The sequence below is a fragment of the Apodemus sylvaticus genome, chromosome X, assembly GCF_947179515.1.
Source record: "Apodemus sylvaticus chromosome X, mApoSyl1.1, whole genome shotgun sequence".
Classification (NCBI taxonomy): Eukaryota; Metazoa; Chordata; class Mammalia; order Rodentia; family Muridae; genus Apodemus; species Apodemus sylvaticus.
The window spans coordinates 71,982,485-72,001,740 of NC_067495.1; the positions used below are offsets into that span (position 1 = coordinate 71,982,485).

A 19,256-nucleotide genomic window follows, 5' to 3' on the forward strand; every position below is an offset into this window, starting at 1 on the left:
AGAGAGAGAGAGAGAGAGAGAGAGAGAGAGAGAGAGAGAGAGAGAGAGAGAGAGAGTTTTAAATGACATATAATGTCTACTAGAGGTTCAGCGAGTGGTCATTCCGCTTTTCCCTCTTTCTCTTCATCCCATTTGGGAAATCTGGAAAACAAAATCTTCCCACGGCAACTCCTCAGGGACGTCCCAAGATCGGAGCTTGCGCACTTGGACTCCACCGGCGGCATAGCCTTGACTGCGAGTCCGCGGGGTCTCCGAGCACGAACCCAGCGCGGGCTCCACGGTCGGCGTGGCGCGCGCGTGCGCGCGCTCCCCCCTTTGGCCCCCTACCCTGCAGCAAGGGTAGCGTGACGTAATGCAACCTCAGCATGTAGGAGCGATATAAAGCAGGACGAGGCGGCGCGCCTCTCAGACGCAGAGTAGCTCGTGATTGGCTCGGGCTGCGGAACCTCGGAATCCCGGACGCCCGGACCTTCCAGGTCCACGGCTGCCGCCCCCCGTGGCAGTTGAGAGCGCGGCCTCCGAGTGACTGGCGGCGGGGAAGGCGGTGGTGGTGGCGGCCCCGCAGCAGTGGTGACAGGTAAGGAGACTCCCGAGGAGAAACTCGGGAGCGGCGGCGCTGCCACGCTCAGCGTGTTTCTGTGAGGGGAGAGGCTTCCACCCAGCGTCTCCGAGAGGGCGAAGGGAACAATGGAAGTGGCGTCTAGTCCCCGAGCTTCACCTCTGCCTCCCGAGCCTCGGCTTCCTCCTCCTCCGCCATCGGCGGCCGGGAAAAGGTTGGGAAGTGAGGGTCTGCTCCTAGGTCCGCCCCCTCCTCCCTAGCTCCGAACCCCCCGGGGAAGCTAGAGCCGTCGTCGTGGCCGTCGGTGGTTTAGGGTGACAGGAAAATGGCGGAAAACAAAACGGTGGAGAGTGCAGCGTCCCCATGGCATTTTCTGTCGGCGACCCCCCAGCCCCCACCCCCTCCATATTCCTGTCGCCCGCGCCCCACGTCGTTGCAGCCGCTCGCGCGCGGTGGGGCGGCGGTTGACGGGAGCCTCCGGCACGCCCGAGGGCTAGCAGCCTCTGCCGCGAAAGTGGCCCGGGAACCCCGGCACGGGAGGCAGCGGGGCTCCCGAGTCCTCAGAGCCGGGCTGTGTGTGGGGGGGTGCCGTGTGCGGCAACAGTCGCCTAAGCCCGATCACCACCATTTTGCTTGGTGGCCGGCTCCCACGTACGGCGGGGCAGCCGGAGCGAGGGGCGGTGAGCGGGCTGGGCGGCGCGGGGCGGGGGCAGCGCCGGTGACCGCTGCGCCGCGGGTGAGCGGGGTGGGCGCCGCGGGGGACGCCTCCTAGGCTGGGTCTCCGCGCTCCGCTGTGAACACTCGCTGGCTCGCCGGCTTGCCCGCTCGCTGGCTCTCTTGTTCTTGTTCCCTGGAACATCAGTCGGCTGGGCGACAGTGGAGATGGCACGTGTGTGCGTTCTGCTGGAAATGATTGAAACTTGGCACGGTTGTGGGAAAGGGAGACTTCTGCGGGAAGAGTGCAGCGTCCAAAGCTGCAATATTGCTACTTGCCAGGGCTCCTTTGTCTATCTCCGCAAATACTACTTTCCTATTCTCTTGCCCAGCCGCCTTACCATCATTTCTCTTCTATCCCTCGCCCAGTTGACAGCATGAAGAAGCTCGCTCCCCAACGAGCTGTTTAGAGGAGACACGGGAGACTAAAATTTGATTTTTGTGCTTTCTGCTTCCCGTGCATTGATAGAAGGGTGTTTACTTGAAGTGTACTTGCTTGGTTTATCTCGGTTCGGTTCGATAAGCGTCTGTGGTACTCATGAGAAGGCGAGAAGCTTAGCTATCTGATGGTTATTAAATACCATACTGCTGTTCCCTTACATTATTTATTATTGATCTTATTGAAACTTGCTATATGTAAAAAAGTATTCCACTTTATTTCTTTGCTATTGGAACAGTGTGGTACTTCCCATACTTGCCTTGTATGTTGTAATCTTTACACTTCATTGAGTGCTAGGACAGATTTTTCTGTGTGGATTTGGCAAAGATAAACCTTGCTCTTGTTTGTTCTTTACTTTCCAAAATTAGATGTCTCTAAAAACCCAACTTAAAGAAGATTTGGGCTTAGTCAAGCAGTTGAAGGCTAAATGTAACAATATTTTTGTATTGTAGTTATTTTGGGGGATGTCTGGTGACATCCGTTTGGCTGTTTTTTAGATAAACAGAGAATTGAGCATATGAGCTTTTTGAAACCTCACCTTACAAGTTGAAGAGTAAAGAAAAACATTCTTAAATTGTGTAAGAGATTTGGTTAAAAATGTCTTGAAGTATCTAATTTCTATTTCTATGAAGGTAAAGACCATTTTCCAAAGAAAATGCATTGTTTTGGAGGAAAAGAATAAGAAATTTTGCAAAATTTACTTTACAATCCATAAGAAAATCTTCAGTTTCTTCAATCCACTTATAAAAGGTGATTAACAAATTACTTATTCTTTTTTCAGTAATTGCGTAAAAAGTTAAACTACAGAGTGACATTTATGATTGTGGTATTAGTTATCTGATAAAGAGAGCAAATGATAAAATTGTAGTCCACATAGTTTTAAGTGTCAAAATAAAGCCTTATGGTATTTTATTAAAATATATGGATATATAGGTAGTTTACGGAGAACTCCCTTGGCCTTTTGTCCTCATCTTGGATGACAAGTCAGAAAGCATACTAATTTGAAAGAAAGGCACAGTACAGCTAAGAAGCCCCCTCTAATAATTTTGCTCTCACACAGTTTATCTAATTATTTTTGGTACTTAGACATAATTATACACTTATATAGCATATTTTTGTGCCCAAAGTATACAGTTCAAATGTTTAATAAAAAGAACTCCAAGATTCCTTCTGCCTGTTGGGTAGCTGTTGCTTTACAGCAGGGGGTAAAAGCTTAGCCAGACCTTTGTGCTTAATAACTTATTTTTGTTTGTGTGTCATTGTTCTAAAATTTTCATTAAGGACATACCTTTGTGTGATATGGGTCAATATAACAAACACTTCTGAGTAACAATAAGATAAATGCCTTTAAAAATACACACATTTTCTATTGTTTGGTTAGAATCTTTTGTTGCTAGGGAAATGCACATGTGATATGCAATTATAAGTAATATATTGAGTGACATCCTCTGGCTGTCTGTTGCATATTGCTTGGTTGCCTTAATACAGGAAATGAAAGGGGTTCAGCTATTTAAAATTTCCATGAGAATAGCATTATTTTAGTAACATTACTGAAAATAACAGTGTACAATTCTAAATATTTGTATGTGATTGATCTTATCTTTACCATATTTAGGAAGCAGTCACGTTTCATGAGTCCTCAAAACTGAGAGACGAATGTAGTAGAGTGAGGCCAGAAGTCCTTACTGGTTCAAAGAACTCTGGGGAAACTTGTGAATAGAAAGAACATTTTGCATTATAAGTAGAACCCCAGGAACCAGAGGTGAATACAGTATCTGCAGAGCTCTGCTGCAGGGCTGATCTGGTTCTGGAAGAAATGGATGAGAGCTACTGGATGAAATTCACTAATACTAGACACCAGAGTCCTCTAGTAATGTATACATATCACAACTATTAATGTGTTGTCATCTTTTTATTTATTAAGTATATTTTAACTGGACCTCAGCCTTGCAGTTTTGTTCTTTTGCTTGTTTTTAGTCATACTCCTGTGGCTCATTACCATAGCTGTGCCTCATTTTCTGTTATCTTGGCTTTACTTCCACCTGCCCCTTTTACATATGGTTCTCACATAAAGCATTTAAGCAGTTTTGAAATTTTCTTTTTTTTTTTTCTTGTAATGAGCTTTGCATACCTGGATGAAAGGCATATTTTCTATTGTATTTTTCTCAAAACAACTAACTCGAAATAAATGTATTTAAACCCTTTTTCAAACCATTTGTTTTACAGATACTTGTGAGTGAGATTTGCTAAGGATGGATTCAGGTGGTGGAAGTCTTGGACTGCACACTTCAGATGCTAGAATGGCTCATACCATGATTATGCAGGATTTTGGTAAAGCATTTTCTTTGTTGTACTTAATTATTGTAAAGTAATAGCATATTAAAAGTAAACCAAGGAATTATAATTACGATGAACTTTTTAACTTGGAAAATAAAATTGTACAGCTTGTTTTCTTAAAGGCATATATAAACAACCTATTTAACATTATATACTTTTTGAAAAGGTTAAAATAAAGACTTTGAATATAAAAGTAGTATTTTAGTAGAAATGAAAAACTATGCATAAGTGCTTAATTGTATCGTGTGATAGTATACATTAGTTTTCAGATATAGAAAATGTTAAATCATATTAAGTTACATTGTTCACAAAGCAAAAAAGGGAAGTGTTCTGTCAATACAAAAATTTAAGATGATTATAAAGAGGTAAAATAAATCATATACTTGGCAATCATGTTCAAATATCATTTCCTCAAGGTTATTACCAATAGAATACACATCTTTTATAAAAGACTTATTTGTGTGTATGTGTGTGTGTGTGTGTGTGTCTGTCTGTCTGTCTGTGTCACACTTGTGTAGCTACCCAGACAGTCCATAAGCAGGCATTGGATCTCCTGGCTCCAGAGTTAAGATTGCTGTGAATTGTCTGACATGGGTGCTTAGAACTGAATTCAGTCTTCTAAGAGCAAGTACTCTTAAAGACTGAGCAATTTCTCCAGCCCACCTTTTTCTTTTTTCACCCTAACAAAAGATTGCTTACTTTTATGCTTATTTTAGTAGCTTTAAGAGACTAATCATTTTGATAAATATATTAAGACTACATTAATAGTTAACAAAAACATCTAAAGTTTAGGAAGCTTGGTCTGAGTTTTACAGGAGATAGAGTTATCCAAATTAAAAGAGGCAGGAATGGGATATTAAGAATTGAAGGTGAGATAGGAATAAATGAAAATAGAAATGATAAATTGGTGTAAGAAGGACACAGGACCCATAGGATGATGTGGAGTTGGTGAAGCTGAAATCAGTGATGGAGGACTAGAACTAGTAATACTTTGCTCAGTCAAGAAAATGCTGCTACTATTCTCAGCGTGGTGTAATATGCCATTTGCTTCACTATTTTAAGGTTCACAGTAATACGAATTAGAGAAACTGTATTCTAGTCTTGACAGGGATGTTATTGGCTATATTACTAATCAACGTTTGTAATGAGGAGGTTGAGCTAACATTTAAGGTCGTCTTCTATGATTATTTAACATTTGTCAGATTAATACAGTTGGGTACCTCTAAGGTTGAATTTAGTAAGGATTGAGATGATTTTTAAGGTGATATATGAAGGAGTTATGGATTTATTCTCCTAAAAGATCAATGGGTTTTGTTGTTTATGAATGATTTAGAATGACGGGGTGGGTAAAAATAAGTACAAGATTGTGATAATTAATCTTTGTTGGTGACATGACAGGTTTGAGAGGATTTTAGAGGTTATCAAAGCATATGCTTGTATATATCAGTTAGTGTGTTTTTACGGAGGATTGAGTGGGACTAAAGACCCAGCTTATACATGAGCATCACCATCCAACAAGAGACCTTAGGACATGCCATAAAATAGGAAGAATGGAGAATGCCTGCTACCACAGGCATAGTTTCCTTCTACTTCCCTTGCTCCATGAGCTTAGCTGCTTTGCTGTTCCACATGTTCCCTGCCGTGGCATTGAGCCTCGCACATCAGGCACAAGGCAGTGGAAACAGGCTGGAGTCTCTGAAACTAGGAGCTAAAATTAATCCTTTAAAGTCTTCTGTCATGTTTAAATCACAGTAATGGAAAAGGGTGACAGAAAGAATTTTAGAGGATTATGACATTATTCTTTTTTGTTCTTAAAATCCTTGGCTGGAGAGTTGATGGGTTTCTACTTAGGTTTTAGAATAGACAGATACTTGAATTTTAATATAGTAAATGTTTTTATTTTATATATTAAATTTGTGATCCCCTCAATACATTGAGGTTTTCCTTTATGTAATATTTTATTTCCGTTTACTTGTTTAGGATAAATATATTATTTTAATATATATATCCTAAACAAGTAATTTATTAATTGTATAAAAACAAGGGAGTTATTTTAATTTATCTGTGTGTATGTGTGTGTGTGTGTGTGTATGTGTACACCACATTTATGCTGATACATGTGAAAGACTGAATATAGGGTGTCAGATCCCTTGGAGCTAAAGTTAGAGGTAGAAAAATCCACCTGAAGTAGATGGTGTAATGAACTCAGCTCCTCTGGAAGAGCAGCAGGCATTCTTAACCACTGAATCATCTCTCCAGACCCTAATTTTAAAGATGATAATTCCAGATTTTGGTACAATCTGAGAATTATGCAGGTATATTTTAGGAAATTATTTCTTATCATAAAATCATAATTTCAAAAATATATAAAATAATGTCTCATATTTATTATTAGTTATTACCTATCTTTTCTTTTGTCAACCAATATTTAACAACCAGTGATTCAGTTTATAGATTCACCTATTCTAAACAATTCTTATAAGTATAATCATGTAATATATGGCCTTTTGTGCATAGCATCTTTTACTTTAACACATTTTCATGTGTTTATAATCATATTTTATTTACTACCTTGTTGGTAGATATTTGGGTTGTTGAAATACTTCTCTGTTTTAGATCAAATTTGTGTTTGACTTGAAGATGTCGATTCAAGGCTTATTCCCTTTGAGGCATGTGTCAGTATGCCAAGTCATACTTGAAACAATAAGATAAACATAAGCTTGGGTGTCATTTTCATATATTTACAAGTGATTTAGCTATATAATGTATTATATAGCTATGTAATATCTATAAATTTATATATATATATATATATATATAATACGTTATGGAAAATTCATTTTGTATATCCACTGTTGTTTAAGAAAGGAAGTAGAAGATGGGAAAGTTTGAGAACTACTTCTAATTTTGGTTGGCATTGTCATAGTTATTTGAAGTCTTCTTTTAAAGTGAAATAATGGAGTAAATAAATTTATGTCAACAAAAAGTAGACAGGTACTGTTTTGTTGTTGTTAAATGCCTATTCATGACTGAACTACTTAGTTGTGTTTTTGAAATGATAAATTCTTTTAGGATACATTTTTGTGATTTCTTAAATTGAGGTATATAAATCAGTGCAAAATGAATTAGTAAATATTTTTTTAAATCTTTGAAGTTATAAAATATAGAAGTTTGTATACACAGCCATGTAAATAGACTGTGTCATAAAGTCTCCAAATTCTGTAAGGTTCTCAATTGATACTATGGAATTAATATTGTATAGAAAATTAGAAGAACTAATTTAGAGGGTATTAGATCAATTTATTTTAAAGGATGGTTGAGATTTAAAATTTTGCAATATTATGTCTTAAATAATATTTTTGCAGATGTTTGAGTACAGTGAATATACTTATTGTCAGTGGCATTGACTTTTATAGTTGAGATTTTAGTGTTGCAAAGGTCAGTGTTGCTTTGAAACTTAAGTAGCAAAATGGCCTTAGATAGTGGTCCAGGAGAACAGTATTAAGAAAGACAGTTCTAGTGGGGTGCCAGATAATATTTGAACAAATAATTCTCATAAAATGGAAATTACTTCAAGTCAGGATTTAGTATTTCTTACTATGTTTATCTCATTGGTTCACATTCGGAAGATGATTGATTAAGATTTGTAATTTTTTAACTAAGAAGATAAATTCTTTATGCCATTAAGTGCTGCTTAATAAATTTTAAAATAATATTTAAATAAGTTTTTAAGTGATAGGTTTTTTTAAATTCTTCTCAAAATATTACTATAGTAATGCTCTATTTGTTTAATTTTATAAGTCTCTCTTTTAAAACTTATCTAGGGTAAGAAACGAAACTTTATGCTCCTAGGTGAGTAGAAGAAGAAGAAGGAAAAAAACCCTACAACTCCGAGTCAAAGAATGAATACAGCTAACTTCTCTAAAATATAGTTTCTGGGGGCTAGCGAGATGGTTTAGCAGGTGAAGTACTTGCCTAACAACAACCTGACTTCAATTCCTGGAATTCACATGAAGGTTAAAGGAGACAACAAACTCCAAAAAGTTCTCTGGGGTTCTCCCCCAATTTTATATATGCAACAATAATAAATACATTTTTAAAGGAAAATATGTTTTCTTCATATGTAAAATGGAGAAAACACTCATACTTACTTTGAGGATTAAGTGAGATTATATGTAAATGTATATATATACTCCCTCACATACATAGGATAAGGTTGCTTAATCATTATTAGTGCATAATAAGTATTATTCTTGTTTCTGGATAAATAACATTTTAAAGGAATTACAGCTCATATATAGCTGAATTTGTTCTGGAATTTAATAAAGTATAACAGGTTAACTGATAATCAAAATTATGGATTTTTTTCTAATCTGAGTAATTTGACAATATTCTGTTGTAGTTATTAGTTCTTGGTCTAGGTTCTTTAAGATGATTTGGTTCAGCATTAAGACATATACTCAGGGTATAAAATAGTATTTATGATTCATTTGATTTAGGTTTGATTGATTTTGACCTATTCTAGCCTAGGTGAACTTGGAATAGTTCCTTTTATTTTCTTAGATTCAGCTGCTCCAAGTTAATCTAGCATAAGGCAACACTGGCATTATTCTATCCTTCTGTCTGTCCCCACTATTTAATCAGAAATCAAACTAATCTCCAACTATACCCTGAAATAATTGGGATTTCTTGATTACCAAACCATTGATTTGGGAAAAATTATGAAATAATAATCTTAGCACCTACATATAGAGAATACCGTTATTAGGAATTTAATAAACTTAATATTTAATTTTCTTTGCTAAAGCTATCATTTTCAGTCTGGATAAATGCAAGATTTGAAACCCTACTCTGTGCTTATCTCTTAATTTTCTGGAGTACTAAATGACAAAGAGTACTTCTTTCAAAAGTTTTCTTTAATCTTTATTACAGTCCAGTCATTATCCCCCTACCATTCCACTCTCAGCCAGTTCCTTAAGCCACTCCCCCTCCCATTTCTCCAGAGGAATGTCCCCACTCAATCCCACCCCACCCTACCAGGCCTCCCTACTCCCTGGGGCTTCAAGTCTCTTGAGGATTAGGTGCATCTTCAAGGCCAGACCCGGCAGCAATCTACTGTATATATGTGTCAGGGGCCTCATATCAGCTGGTGTTTGCTGCCTGGTTAGTGGCTCAGTGTCTGAGAGATCTCAGGGGTCCGGGTTAGTTGAGACTACTGGTCCTCCTACAGGGTTGCCTTCCTCCTCAGCTTCTTCCAGCTTTTCCCCGATTCAACCACAGAGGTCCCAGACTTCATTTCATTGGTTAGGTGGAAATTTCTGCTTCTGTCTCAGTTAACTTCTTTTTGGACCTCTCTGAGGGCAGCCATGCTAGGCTCCTATCTGCAAGGACATCATAGCATCAGTAATAGTGTCGGGCTTTGGAGCCTTCCATTGGGATGGATCCCAATTTGGGCCTGTCACTGAACCACTTTCCTCAGGCTCTTCTCCATTTTTGTCCCTGCAGTTCTTTTAGACAGAAACAATTCTGGGTCAGAGTTTTTGACTGTGGGATGGCAACTCCCTTCCCTTCTCCTGGTGCCCTGTCTTTCTGCTGGAGGTGAACTCTACAAGTTCCCTCTCCCTACTGTAAGGCATTTTATCTAAGGTCTCTCCCTTTGAGTCCTGTGAGTCTCTCACCTCCCAGGTTTTTGGTACTTTTTAGAGGGGTCCCCCTCTCCCACACCTCCTGAAGTTTCCTGTTTCCATTCATTCTTGGCCCTCAGAGCTTCACTCTTGTCTCCCCCAAATACCTACCTGATCATGTCCCCCCTTTCCCCTTTCTCTTTCCTCCTCCATCTGGGTCCCTCCCTCCCTCTGCACCACCCCCCGCCCATGATACATATTCTTTGTCTATCAGTTTTGTAGATTTATGATTTCTTTACTTTTATTTTTTTGAGATTATAATATAATTGCATTATTTCTGTCTTCCCTTTCCTCTCTCCAAACCCTGTCCTACATCCTTCCTTGCTTTCTTTCAAATTCATGACCTCTTTTTTCATTGATGTATATTTCTAAATATTTTTCATGCATGTATATTCCTAAATATAACCTGCTACATCTCTGTAACATTACTTGTTATATATATTTTCAGGGCTGACTGTTTGGTACTGGATAAGCAATTGGTGTGCACTTCTCTGAGGAGGAATATTTCTCTCCCACTCTGAATATACCTTAGTTAGCCTGTAGCTCCTTGTGTCCATTTTGCCATGTCTATTGTTATGTTCTATTGATGTAATTTAGGATTTCAACAAAAATTTAAGAATGTTGAAAAAGATTTAGAATAGCTGAAAGGGAAGCTGGATGTGTTGGCATGTGCCTGTAATTCCAGAACTCCCGAGGCAAAGTCAGGTCAACCATGAATTCAAGGTCAACCTTGACTACATAGCTGCTTTGAAGCCAGCCTGAGGTGTGTGGGTTCATTTCTGGATCTTCAATCCTGTTCCATTGATCCTCTTGCCTGTCACTGTGCCAATACCATGCAGTTTTTAACACTATTGCTCTGTAGTATTGCTTGAGGTCAGGGATACTGATTCCCCCAGACTTTCTTTTGTTGCTGAGAATAGTTTTAGCTATCGTGGGTTTTTTGTTATTCCAGATGAATTTGATAATTGCTCTTTCTAACTTTATGAAGAACTGAGTTGTTTATCAGCTGTAGGATTTCTCTAGTGGAGTTTTTTTGGTCACTTAGGTATACTATCATGTCATCTGCAAATAATGATAGTTTGACTTATTCCTTTCCAATTTGTATCCCTTTGACCTCCTTATGTTGTCGAATTGCCCGAGCTAGTACCTCAAGTACAATATTGAAAAGATAAGGAGAAAGGGGGCAGCCCTGTCTAGTCCCTGATTTCAGTGGGATTGCTTCAAGTTTCTCTCCATTTAGTTTGATGCTGGCTACCGGTTTGCTGTATATTGCTTTTACTATGTTTAGGTATGGGCCTTGAATTCCTGTTCTCTCCAAGACTTTAAGCATGAAAGGATGCTGAATTTTGTCAAATGCTTTTTCAGCATCCAATGAAATGCCCATGTGGTTTTTTTCTTTGAGTTTGTTTATGTAGTGGATTGCATTGATGGATTTCCGTATATTGAACCAACCCTGCATTCCCGGGATAAAGCCTACTTGATCATGGTGGATGATCGTTTTGATGTGTTCCTGGATTCGGTTGGCAAGAATTTTATTGAGTATTTTTGCATCGATGTTCATAAGGGAAATTGGTCTGAAGTTCTCTTTCTTTGTTGGATCTTTGTGTGGTTTTGGTATCAGCGTAATTGTGGCTTCGTAGAAGGAATTGGGTAGGGTTCCTTCTGTTTCTATTTTGTGGAATAGTTTGAAGAGTATTGGTGTTAGGTCTTCTATGAAGGTCTGATATAATTCTGCACTGAAACCATCTGGTCCTGTGCTTTTTTTGGTTGGAAGACTTTCTATGACTCCTTCTATTTCTTTAGGCATTATGGGACTGTTTAGATGGTCTAGTTGGTCCTGATTTAATTTTGGTATTTGGTATCTGTCAAGGAAATTGTCCATTTCCTCCAGATTCTCCAGTTGTGTTGAGTACAGGCTCTTGTAGTAGGATCTGATGATTTTTTGGATTTCCTCAGTTTCCGTTGTTATATCTCCCTTTTCATTTCTAAGTTTGTTAATCTGGATACTTTCTCTGTGCCCTTTGGTCAGTCTGGCTAAGGGTTTATCTATCTTGTTGATTTTCTCAAAGAACCAGCTCCTGGATTCGTTAATTCTTTGTATGGTTCTCTTTGTTTCTACTTGATTGATTTCGGCCCTGAGTTTGATGATTTCCTGCCTTCTACTCCTCCTGGGTGAAATAGCTTCTTTTTGTTCCAGGGCTTTCAGGTGTGTCATTAAGCTGGTAATGTATGCTCTCTCCATTTTCTTTTTGGAGGCACTCAGGGCTATGAGTTTTCCTCTTAGCACTGCTTTCATTGTGTCCCATAGATTTGGGTATGTTGTGTCTTCATTTTCATTGTGTTCTAAAAAGTCTTTAATTTCTTTCCTTATTTCTGCCTTGACCATGGTATCATTGAGTAGAATATTGTTCAGTTTCCACGTGTATGTGGGTTTTCTGTTGTTTTTGTTGCTATTGAAGACCACTTTTACTCCATAGTGATCTGATAGGAGGCATGGGATTAGTTCGATCTTCTTATATTTGTTGAGGTCTGTCTTGTGACCAATTATATGGTCGATTTTGGAGAAGGTACCATGAGGTGCTGAGAAAAAGGTATATTCTTTTGCTTTAGGATAGAATGTTCTATATATATATCTGTTAAATCTAATTGGTCCAAAGCTTCAATTAGTTTCATTGTGTCCCTGTTTAGTTTCTGTTTTCCTGATCGGTCCATTGAGGAAATTGCAGTGTTGAAGTCACCCACAATTATTGTGTTAGGTGCAATGTGTGCTTTGAGCTTTGATAAAGTTTCTTTTATGAAAGAGGGTGCCCTTGCATTTGGAGCATAGATGTTCTGGATTGAGAGTTCTTCTTGTATTTTTCCTTTGACCAGCAAGAAGTGCCCCTTCTAAGTAGGATTTAAGCACCCTCACTTGGGCCTTGCTGCTTGTTAAACTTTTTATGGTCTGTGGGTTATATCCTAGGTATTGTGTACTTTTTGGGTACTACCCACTTATCAGTCCATGTCCTTTGGGTCTGGGTTACCTCTTTCAGTATATTTTCTAATTCCATCCATTTGCCTGAAAAGTTCATGATGTCCTTGTTTTTAATAGCTGAATAGTATTCCACTGCGTAAATGAACCACATTTTCTGTATCCATTCTTCATTTGAGGAACATCTGGGTTGTTTCTAGCTTTTGGCTATTACAAATAAGGCTGCTTTGAACACAGTCAAGCACATGTACTTGTGTGGTGGAGAGTCTTTTGGGTATATGCCCAGGAGCAATATAGCAGGTTCTTCAGGTAAAACTATTTCCAGTTTTCTGAGGAACCTCCATATTGATTTCCAGAGTTGTACTATTTTGCAATCCCACCAGCAATGGAGGAGTGTTCCTCTTTGTCCACATCCTTGCCAGCATGTACTGTCACTAGAGTTTTTTTTTATGTGAGCATTTTGCATTTTTATTGGTTATTTTATTTATTTACATTTCAAATGTGATCCCCTTCCTGGTTTCCCCTCTAGCATTTTGTATTTTTTATTATTTTTATTTTATTTTTTTAATTGGCATTTCAAATGTTATCTGATTTCCTGGTATTGCCTCTGAAAACCCCCTCATTTCATCCCCACTTCACCTGCTTCTATGAGGATGCTCCCCAACCCACTCCTACCCACTCCTGCTTCTGCCTCCCTGGCCTAGCATTCCTCCACACTGGCACACCTCCTTTAATTGAGGTGTACTCAGTTGCTAAGTCCATTGACACGCATTGCCAGGCACCTGTCCCACAAGGCTCCTTACTAGTTTTTGATCTTAACTATTCTGATGGGCATAATATGGAATCTCAAGATCATTTTGATTTGCATTTCCCTGATGACTAAGGAGTTTGAACACTTACTTCATTAAGTGCTTCTCAGCCATTGGAGATTATTCTGTTGTGAATTCTCTGTTTAGCTTTGTACTCTATTTTTTTAAATTGGGTTATTTGGGTTTTTGGAGTTTAACTTCTTGAGTTCTTTATGTATCAGATGTAGGGTTAGTGAAGAATTTTTCCCAATCTGTAGGTTGTCAATTTGTCCTATTGCCTGGTTTTTGCCTTACAGAAGCTTTTCAGTTTCATGAGGTCCCATTTATCAATTGTTGATCTCAGAACCTGAGGCATTGGTGTTTTGTTCAGGAAATTTCCCCCTGTGCCAATGAGTTCGAGGTTCTTTCCACTTTCTTTTCAATTAGATTCACACTGTATCTGGTTTTATGCTGAAGTCTTTGATCCACTTGGACTTGAGCTTTTTGCAAGGCAAGATATATGGATCTATTTTCATTTTCTACATAAAGACCACCAATTAGACCAGTATCATTTGTTGAAGATGCTTTCTTTTTTCCACTGTATGTTTTTGTCATCTTTGTCAAAGATCAAGTGTCCATAGGTATGTGGATTTATGTTTGGGTCTTTGATTCTATTCCATTGATCAAGCTGTCTTTCTCTATTCCAATATCATGTGGTCTTTATCACTATTGTTCTGTAGTACAGCTTGAGATCAGGAATTGTGATTTCCCCAGAAGATCTTTTATTGTTGAGAATCATTTTGGCTATCCTAGATTCTGTTTGTTTGTTTTCCATATAAAGTTTTCCTTGTCTTTGAACAACTATGTTGGAATTTTAATGGGTATTTCATTGAACCTGTTGATTGCTTTTGGTAAGATAGCCATTTATTTGTGCATCAATTTTTTGTTTGTATCTTACTCTTTTATATCATTTCACATATGCATCATTTTCATTCTGACTGTTCTCACCTCTTACTTCTTATCACCCCTGTTCACTCTTCCTTGCAACAAATTTCTCATATTAAGTCTTTTTATTTCGCATTGTGGCCCATCAAGGTTATCCAGAGCCATCTGTGTGATGGAGTTTACAGCTATCCTTTGGAGTCTGGTAATCTGAGGAGAAGTTATACAGCTAAAGACAGTGATTTCCCTCTCTTCCATCTTTTATACCTAGTCACTAGTTTAGAGGTAGAGGATAGAGCCTCAAGAGTGATTCTTTCTTCTTTGACTTGTTGACATGTCTGGTCTTGTGTGTGTCCAATACAGGTTATGAGAGTTAGGGATTACAATAGTCTAGGTAATGCTATTTGTAACCGGTCACCCTAGCTTTGGATCTGACGTACATCTTACTCTCCAACCTCTATTTAGTGTTCCCCTGGCCTTTGAAGTGGTGATTTAAGTAATTTTTTTTAGGGATAGGCCCACACCTGTCATTTATTTTCTTCATTTTGAGTAGTAGGTCCAAGTCAAGATAAATTTCAGAGATATTTTTCCTGGTTGTTGGTTGTATCATGTTACTTATTTATTACTGAGTAATAAATTCTGTGGAAAGGATGTGGCAGTGTTGATTTATCCAAACATTTATTTGCTGATGGATGGATATTTGGATAAAATATTTGTTTATTTTCTACTATTATGAATAACAGCTATTATAAACTATTAGGAATATTTAAGTGTAGTTTTTTTGTAAGCATGTTTTACATTTTCTAGGGAGAAATGCCTTATTTGCAATTGTTGGTTTGTATAGAAAATGAATGTTTAGTTTTGTCAGAAACTGTCAAAAATTATTTCTAAATAGCTGTTAACATTTCCCTAACATATACAAGACATACTTTATCTTTTCAAGCTTGGTTTTTATTTTAGTTATTTTAATTAGAGTGTGGTGATTTCTCATTTTGACTTTTTTGCTTTTAAAGGACAAATTTCTTTTAACATCTTTATTTAGAATTTTTGGTTTCTTTACACTGACCTCTAACCCAATTCCAAACTAGTGATGACTCTTTTTAGTACAGTTATCAACAATGCTTTTAAATGTTTAATCAATACATCTAGTACATATTTAAAATATTTTATGCAAGCACATATTCAACATAATATTTTATTAATAAAATAACTTTACCTTTTTTTGAATAATTGTTTGTATTGTAGTGGCTGGAATGGCTGGTACTGCACATATCGATGGAGACCATATTGTAGTTTCAGTTCCTGAAGCTGTATTAGTTTCTGATGTTGTCACAGAGGATGGGATAACTCTCGATCATGGCCTTGCAGCTGAAGTTGTCCATGGGCCCGATATTATTACAGAGACCGATGTAGTAACAGAAGGGGTGATTGTTCCTGAAGCTGTACTTGAAGCTGATGTTGCCATTGAAGAAGATTTGGAGGAAGATGATGGGGATCATATCTTGACTTCTGAGCTTATTACAGAAACCGTTAGGGTACCTGAGCAGGTTTTTGTGGCTGATCTTGTTTCTGGTCCTGATGGACATTTGGGGCATGTGGTCCAAGATTGTGTTTCAGGTGTTGACTCTCCCACAATGGTATCAGAAGAAGTTCTTGTAACTAATTCAGATACAGAAACTGTGATTCAAGCAGCTGGTGGTGTACCTGGTTCTACTGTTACCATAAAAACTGAAGATGATGATGACGATGATGATGTCAAGAGCACTTCTGAAGACTACTTAATGATATCCTGTAAGTGAAACACAAAATCAATTGCTTGAGATATTGGTTTCTATAATATGGAAAGGTATTCTGGGATCAAAGATTCAATAGAATAGAAAAAATCATTTTGAAAATAATTTCAAAGCAGTTGTGTTGAGATGCTTTTGGGATTTACCCTTATTTTTAATATACTCTGAAATTGAACACCAGAGTAAAGTGAACGTCAGTTAAAGTCTTAGAAGTATATATTTGAAAGGCTCAACAGAAACATTAACTAATACAAAGTTTTAATGATAAAATTTATATATATACATATATATATATTATACACACACACACACACACACATATATATATATATATATATATATATATATACACAAAAAAAATGAGTTCTAAATTATGTTATCTGTGCTTTTTAAAAACAACAGATACTGGTATTGTCAATAAGCATTTACATAAGAACTTAAGCATAATGTGGTTAGATATAGGTTATATGAAATTTTAAAATATTTCAGTTAAAGCATAAACTCAGTTTGTGCCCTACCATTCTTTCCAGATTTATGATCTATTTTTATTGAATGATTATGCTATTTGACACATTTACTTCAGACTGCTTTGAGCCTTTTACAGTATTCTATTTGAAAGAATAAACTAGAAATATTTTACTATCATCTTGGGTGATTGATTTGCCAGACAAACTATCAAAGATAATAAAAATCTCATGGTTTTGATGTTTATAAAATGAGGGAGTATCACTTCTCTGCCTTTTGGCTAAAATTAACTGTAGTATCTGTTCTTATCAGTATAAAAGGAGGGAGCCCTTCGTGTAGAGCACTTGCCTTGAATGCAACTCCCCCCCCCACACACACACACACATGAATGCACATGCATGCATGCATATAGGCCTGTGCAAAAAGAGTGGAAATGTTCTTCATAAATTTTGAAGGAATCATTCTACAAATAGAAAAGATTAGATGAGGCTTTTAACATTTCTAAAAGATGTGCTTTTATCCTTTTAAAAATAAAAGTAAAATACTGGGAAGGGAATAACCATGTAGAAAGTCTGTATATGTGTGCCTAAGTACTTATAAAATGACTTTATGATATATTTGTGTTAGTAATTTTAAAACTAAAAGTACAAACTAGATTTATTTAATTTTAAAATATAATTCTAAACTCTGCTATCTTTATCTTTCTTTTTATATGCACTTTTGCTTTTATTTTTAACTTTATTTTATTTTTTTATAGTTCAGTCATTACTCCCCCCACCCTCCCACCTCTGTCTGTCTGCCCTTCCATAGTTCCTCATCTTTTTCCTCCTCCCTCCTGTCTCCAAGAGGATGGCCCCCTCCACCAGGCTTCCCCACTCTCTGGGGCCTCAAATATTTCCAGGATTAGGCCAGACTAAGCAGTCCTCTGCTGTATATCTGTGGATAAGGGGGAGGGGTTTAGATTAGCTAAAGTATGCTGCCTGGTTGGTGGCTCAGTGAGAGATCTCAGAGGTCTAGATTAGTTGAAACTGCTGGTCTTCCAGTGGGGTTACCCTCCTCCTCAGCTTCTTTCAGCCTTTCCCTGATTCAAGCACAGAGGTCTCAGACTTCAGTCCATTGGTTGGGTGTAAGTATTTGCTTCTGTTTCAGTATGCTGTTTTTTGGGCTTCTCAGAGTGCAGCCATGCTAGGCTTCTGTCTGCAAAGACATGATAGCATCAGTAATAGTATCAGACTCTCCCAGAGAGCTGGATCTTAATTTGGTCCTGTTACTGGACTTCCTTTTCCTCAGGCTCTTCTCCATTTTTGTCCCTGCAGTTTTTTCAGACAGGAACAATTCTGGGTCAGAGTTTGACTGTGGGATGGCAACCCCATCCCTCCACTTGATGCCCTGTCTTTCCACTGGAGCTGAACTATACAGGGTCCCTCTACCCACTATAGGGCATTACATGTAAGGTCCCTCCCTTTGAGTCCTGAGAATCTCTCACCTCCCAGGTCTCTGGTACATTCTAAAGCCCCCCTCATCTCCCACACTCCAAGGTTGCTTGTTTCCATTCCTTCTGCTGGCCCTCAGGCCTTCACTCATGTTTCTTCCCTGCCCTCAATAACTGATCGTGTTCCCCTTTCCTCCTCCTTTTCCCTTCTCCCACCCAGGTCCCTTCCTCTCTTTGCCCCACATGATTGATGTCTTCTCCCTCTGAAGTGAGATTGAAGCATACTCACTTGGCCCCTTTGGATTGTTAACCTTCTTGAGTTCTGTGGATTTTATCCTATGTATTCTATACTTTTTTTTTTGGCTAATATCCATTTATTAGTGAGTAATACCATGCATGCCTTTTTGGGTCTGAGTTACCTCATAATGACATTTTCTAGTTCCACCCATTTGCCTGTAAAATTCATGATGTTCTTGTTATTAATAGCAGAATAGTATTCCATTGTGTAAATGAACCACATTTTCTGTATCCATTCCTCCTTTGTGGGACATCTAGGTTGTTCCCAGGTTCTTGCTATCACAGATAAGGCTGATAGGAACATAGAGGAGCACATGCCCCTGTGGTATGGTAGAACATCTTTTGTGTATATGCCTACGAACAGTACAGCTGTGTTTTTGGGTAGAACCATTTCCAATTTTCTGATTTCCAAAGTGGTTGTACCAGCTTGCAATCTCAGCAGCAATGGAGGAGTGTTTCTCTTTCTCCACATCCTTGCCAGCACCTGCTGTCACTTGAGTTTTTGATCTTAGCCATTCTGACTGGTGTTAGGTGAAATCTCTTGTTTTGATTTGCATTTCTCTGCTGAGTAAGGACTTTGAAATTTTCTTTAAGTGCTTCTCAGTCATTTGAGATTCCTCTGTTATGAATTTTCTGTTTACCTCTATACCCCATATTTTGATTGTTTTTTATTTTTGTTTTGATTGTTTGGTTTTGATTTTTTTATTTTTTCAAGTTTAGCTTCTTGAGTTCTTTATGAATTTTGTATGTTATCCCTCTATCAGATGTGGGGTTAGTGAAGGTTTTTTTCCAAGTCTGTATGTTGTGGATTTGTTCACATTGGACTATGTCCTTTGCC

At 38.1% G+C, this 19,256-nt stretch overlaps 1 protein-coding gene and 1 pseudogene across 3 annotated transcripts in view; both read left to right on the top strand.

The window, feature by feature from the left end:
• The first annotated feature begins 235 nt into the window (after nucleotides 1-235).
• Nucleotides 236-19,256, top strand: part of Znf711 (zinc finger protein 711) — a 34,629-nt gene continuing 15,608 nt past the window's right edge. The window contains exons 1-4 of one of the 3 annotated variants that reach the window (XM_052171471.1): nucleotides 236-577; nucleotides 2,345-2,462; nucleotides 3,939-4,043; nucleotides 15,680-16,225. In XM_052171471.1, coding sequence (XP_052027431.1) covers nucleotides 3,965-4,043; nucleotides 15,680-16,225 — 625 coding nt within the window. In that variant the 5' untranslated portion in view covers nucleotides 236-577; nucleotides 2,345-2,462; nucleotides 3,939-3,964. The remainder of the gene's footprint in view (nucleotides 578-2,344; nucleotides 2,463-3,938; nucleotides 4,044-15,679; nucleotides 16,226-19,256) is intronic. The other 2 variants (XM_052171470.1, XM_052171473.1) reach the window with 2 other exon arrangements.
• LOC127675980 (uncharacterized) lies at nucleotides 16,950-17,054 on the top strand (annotated as a pseudogene).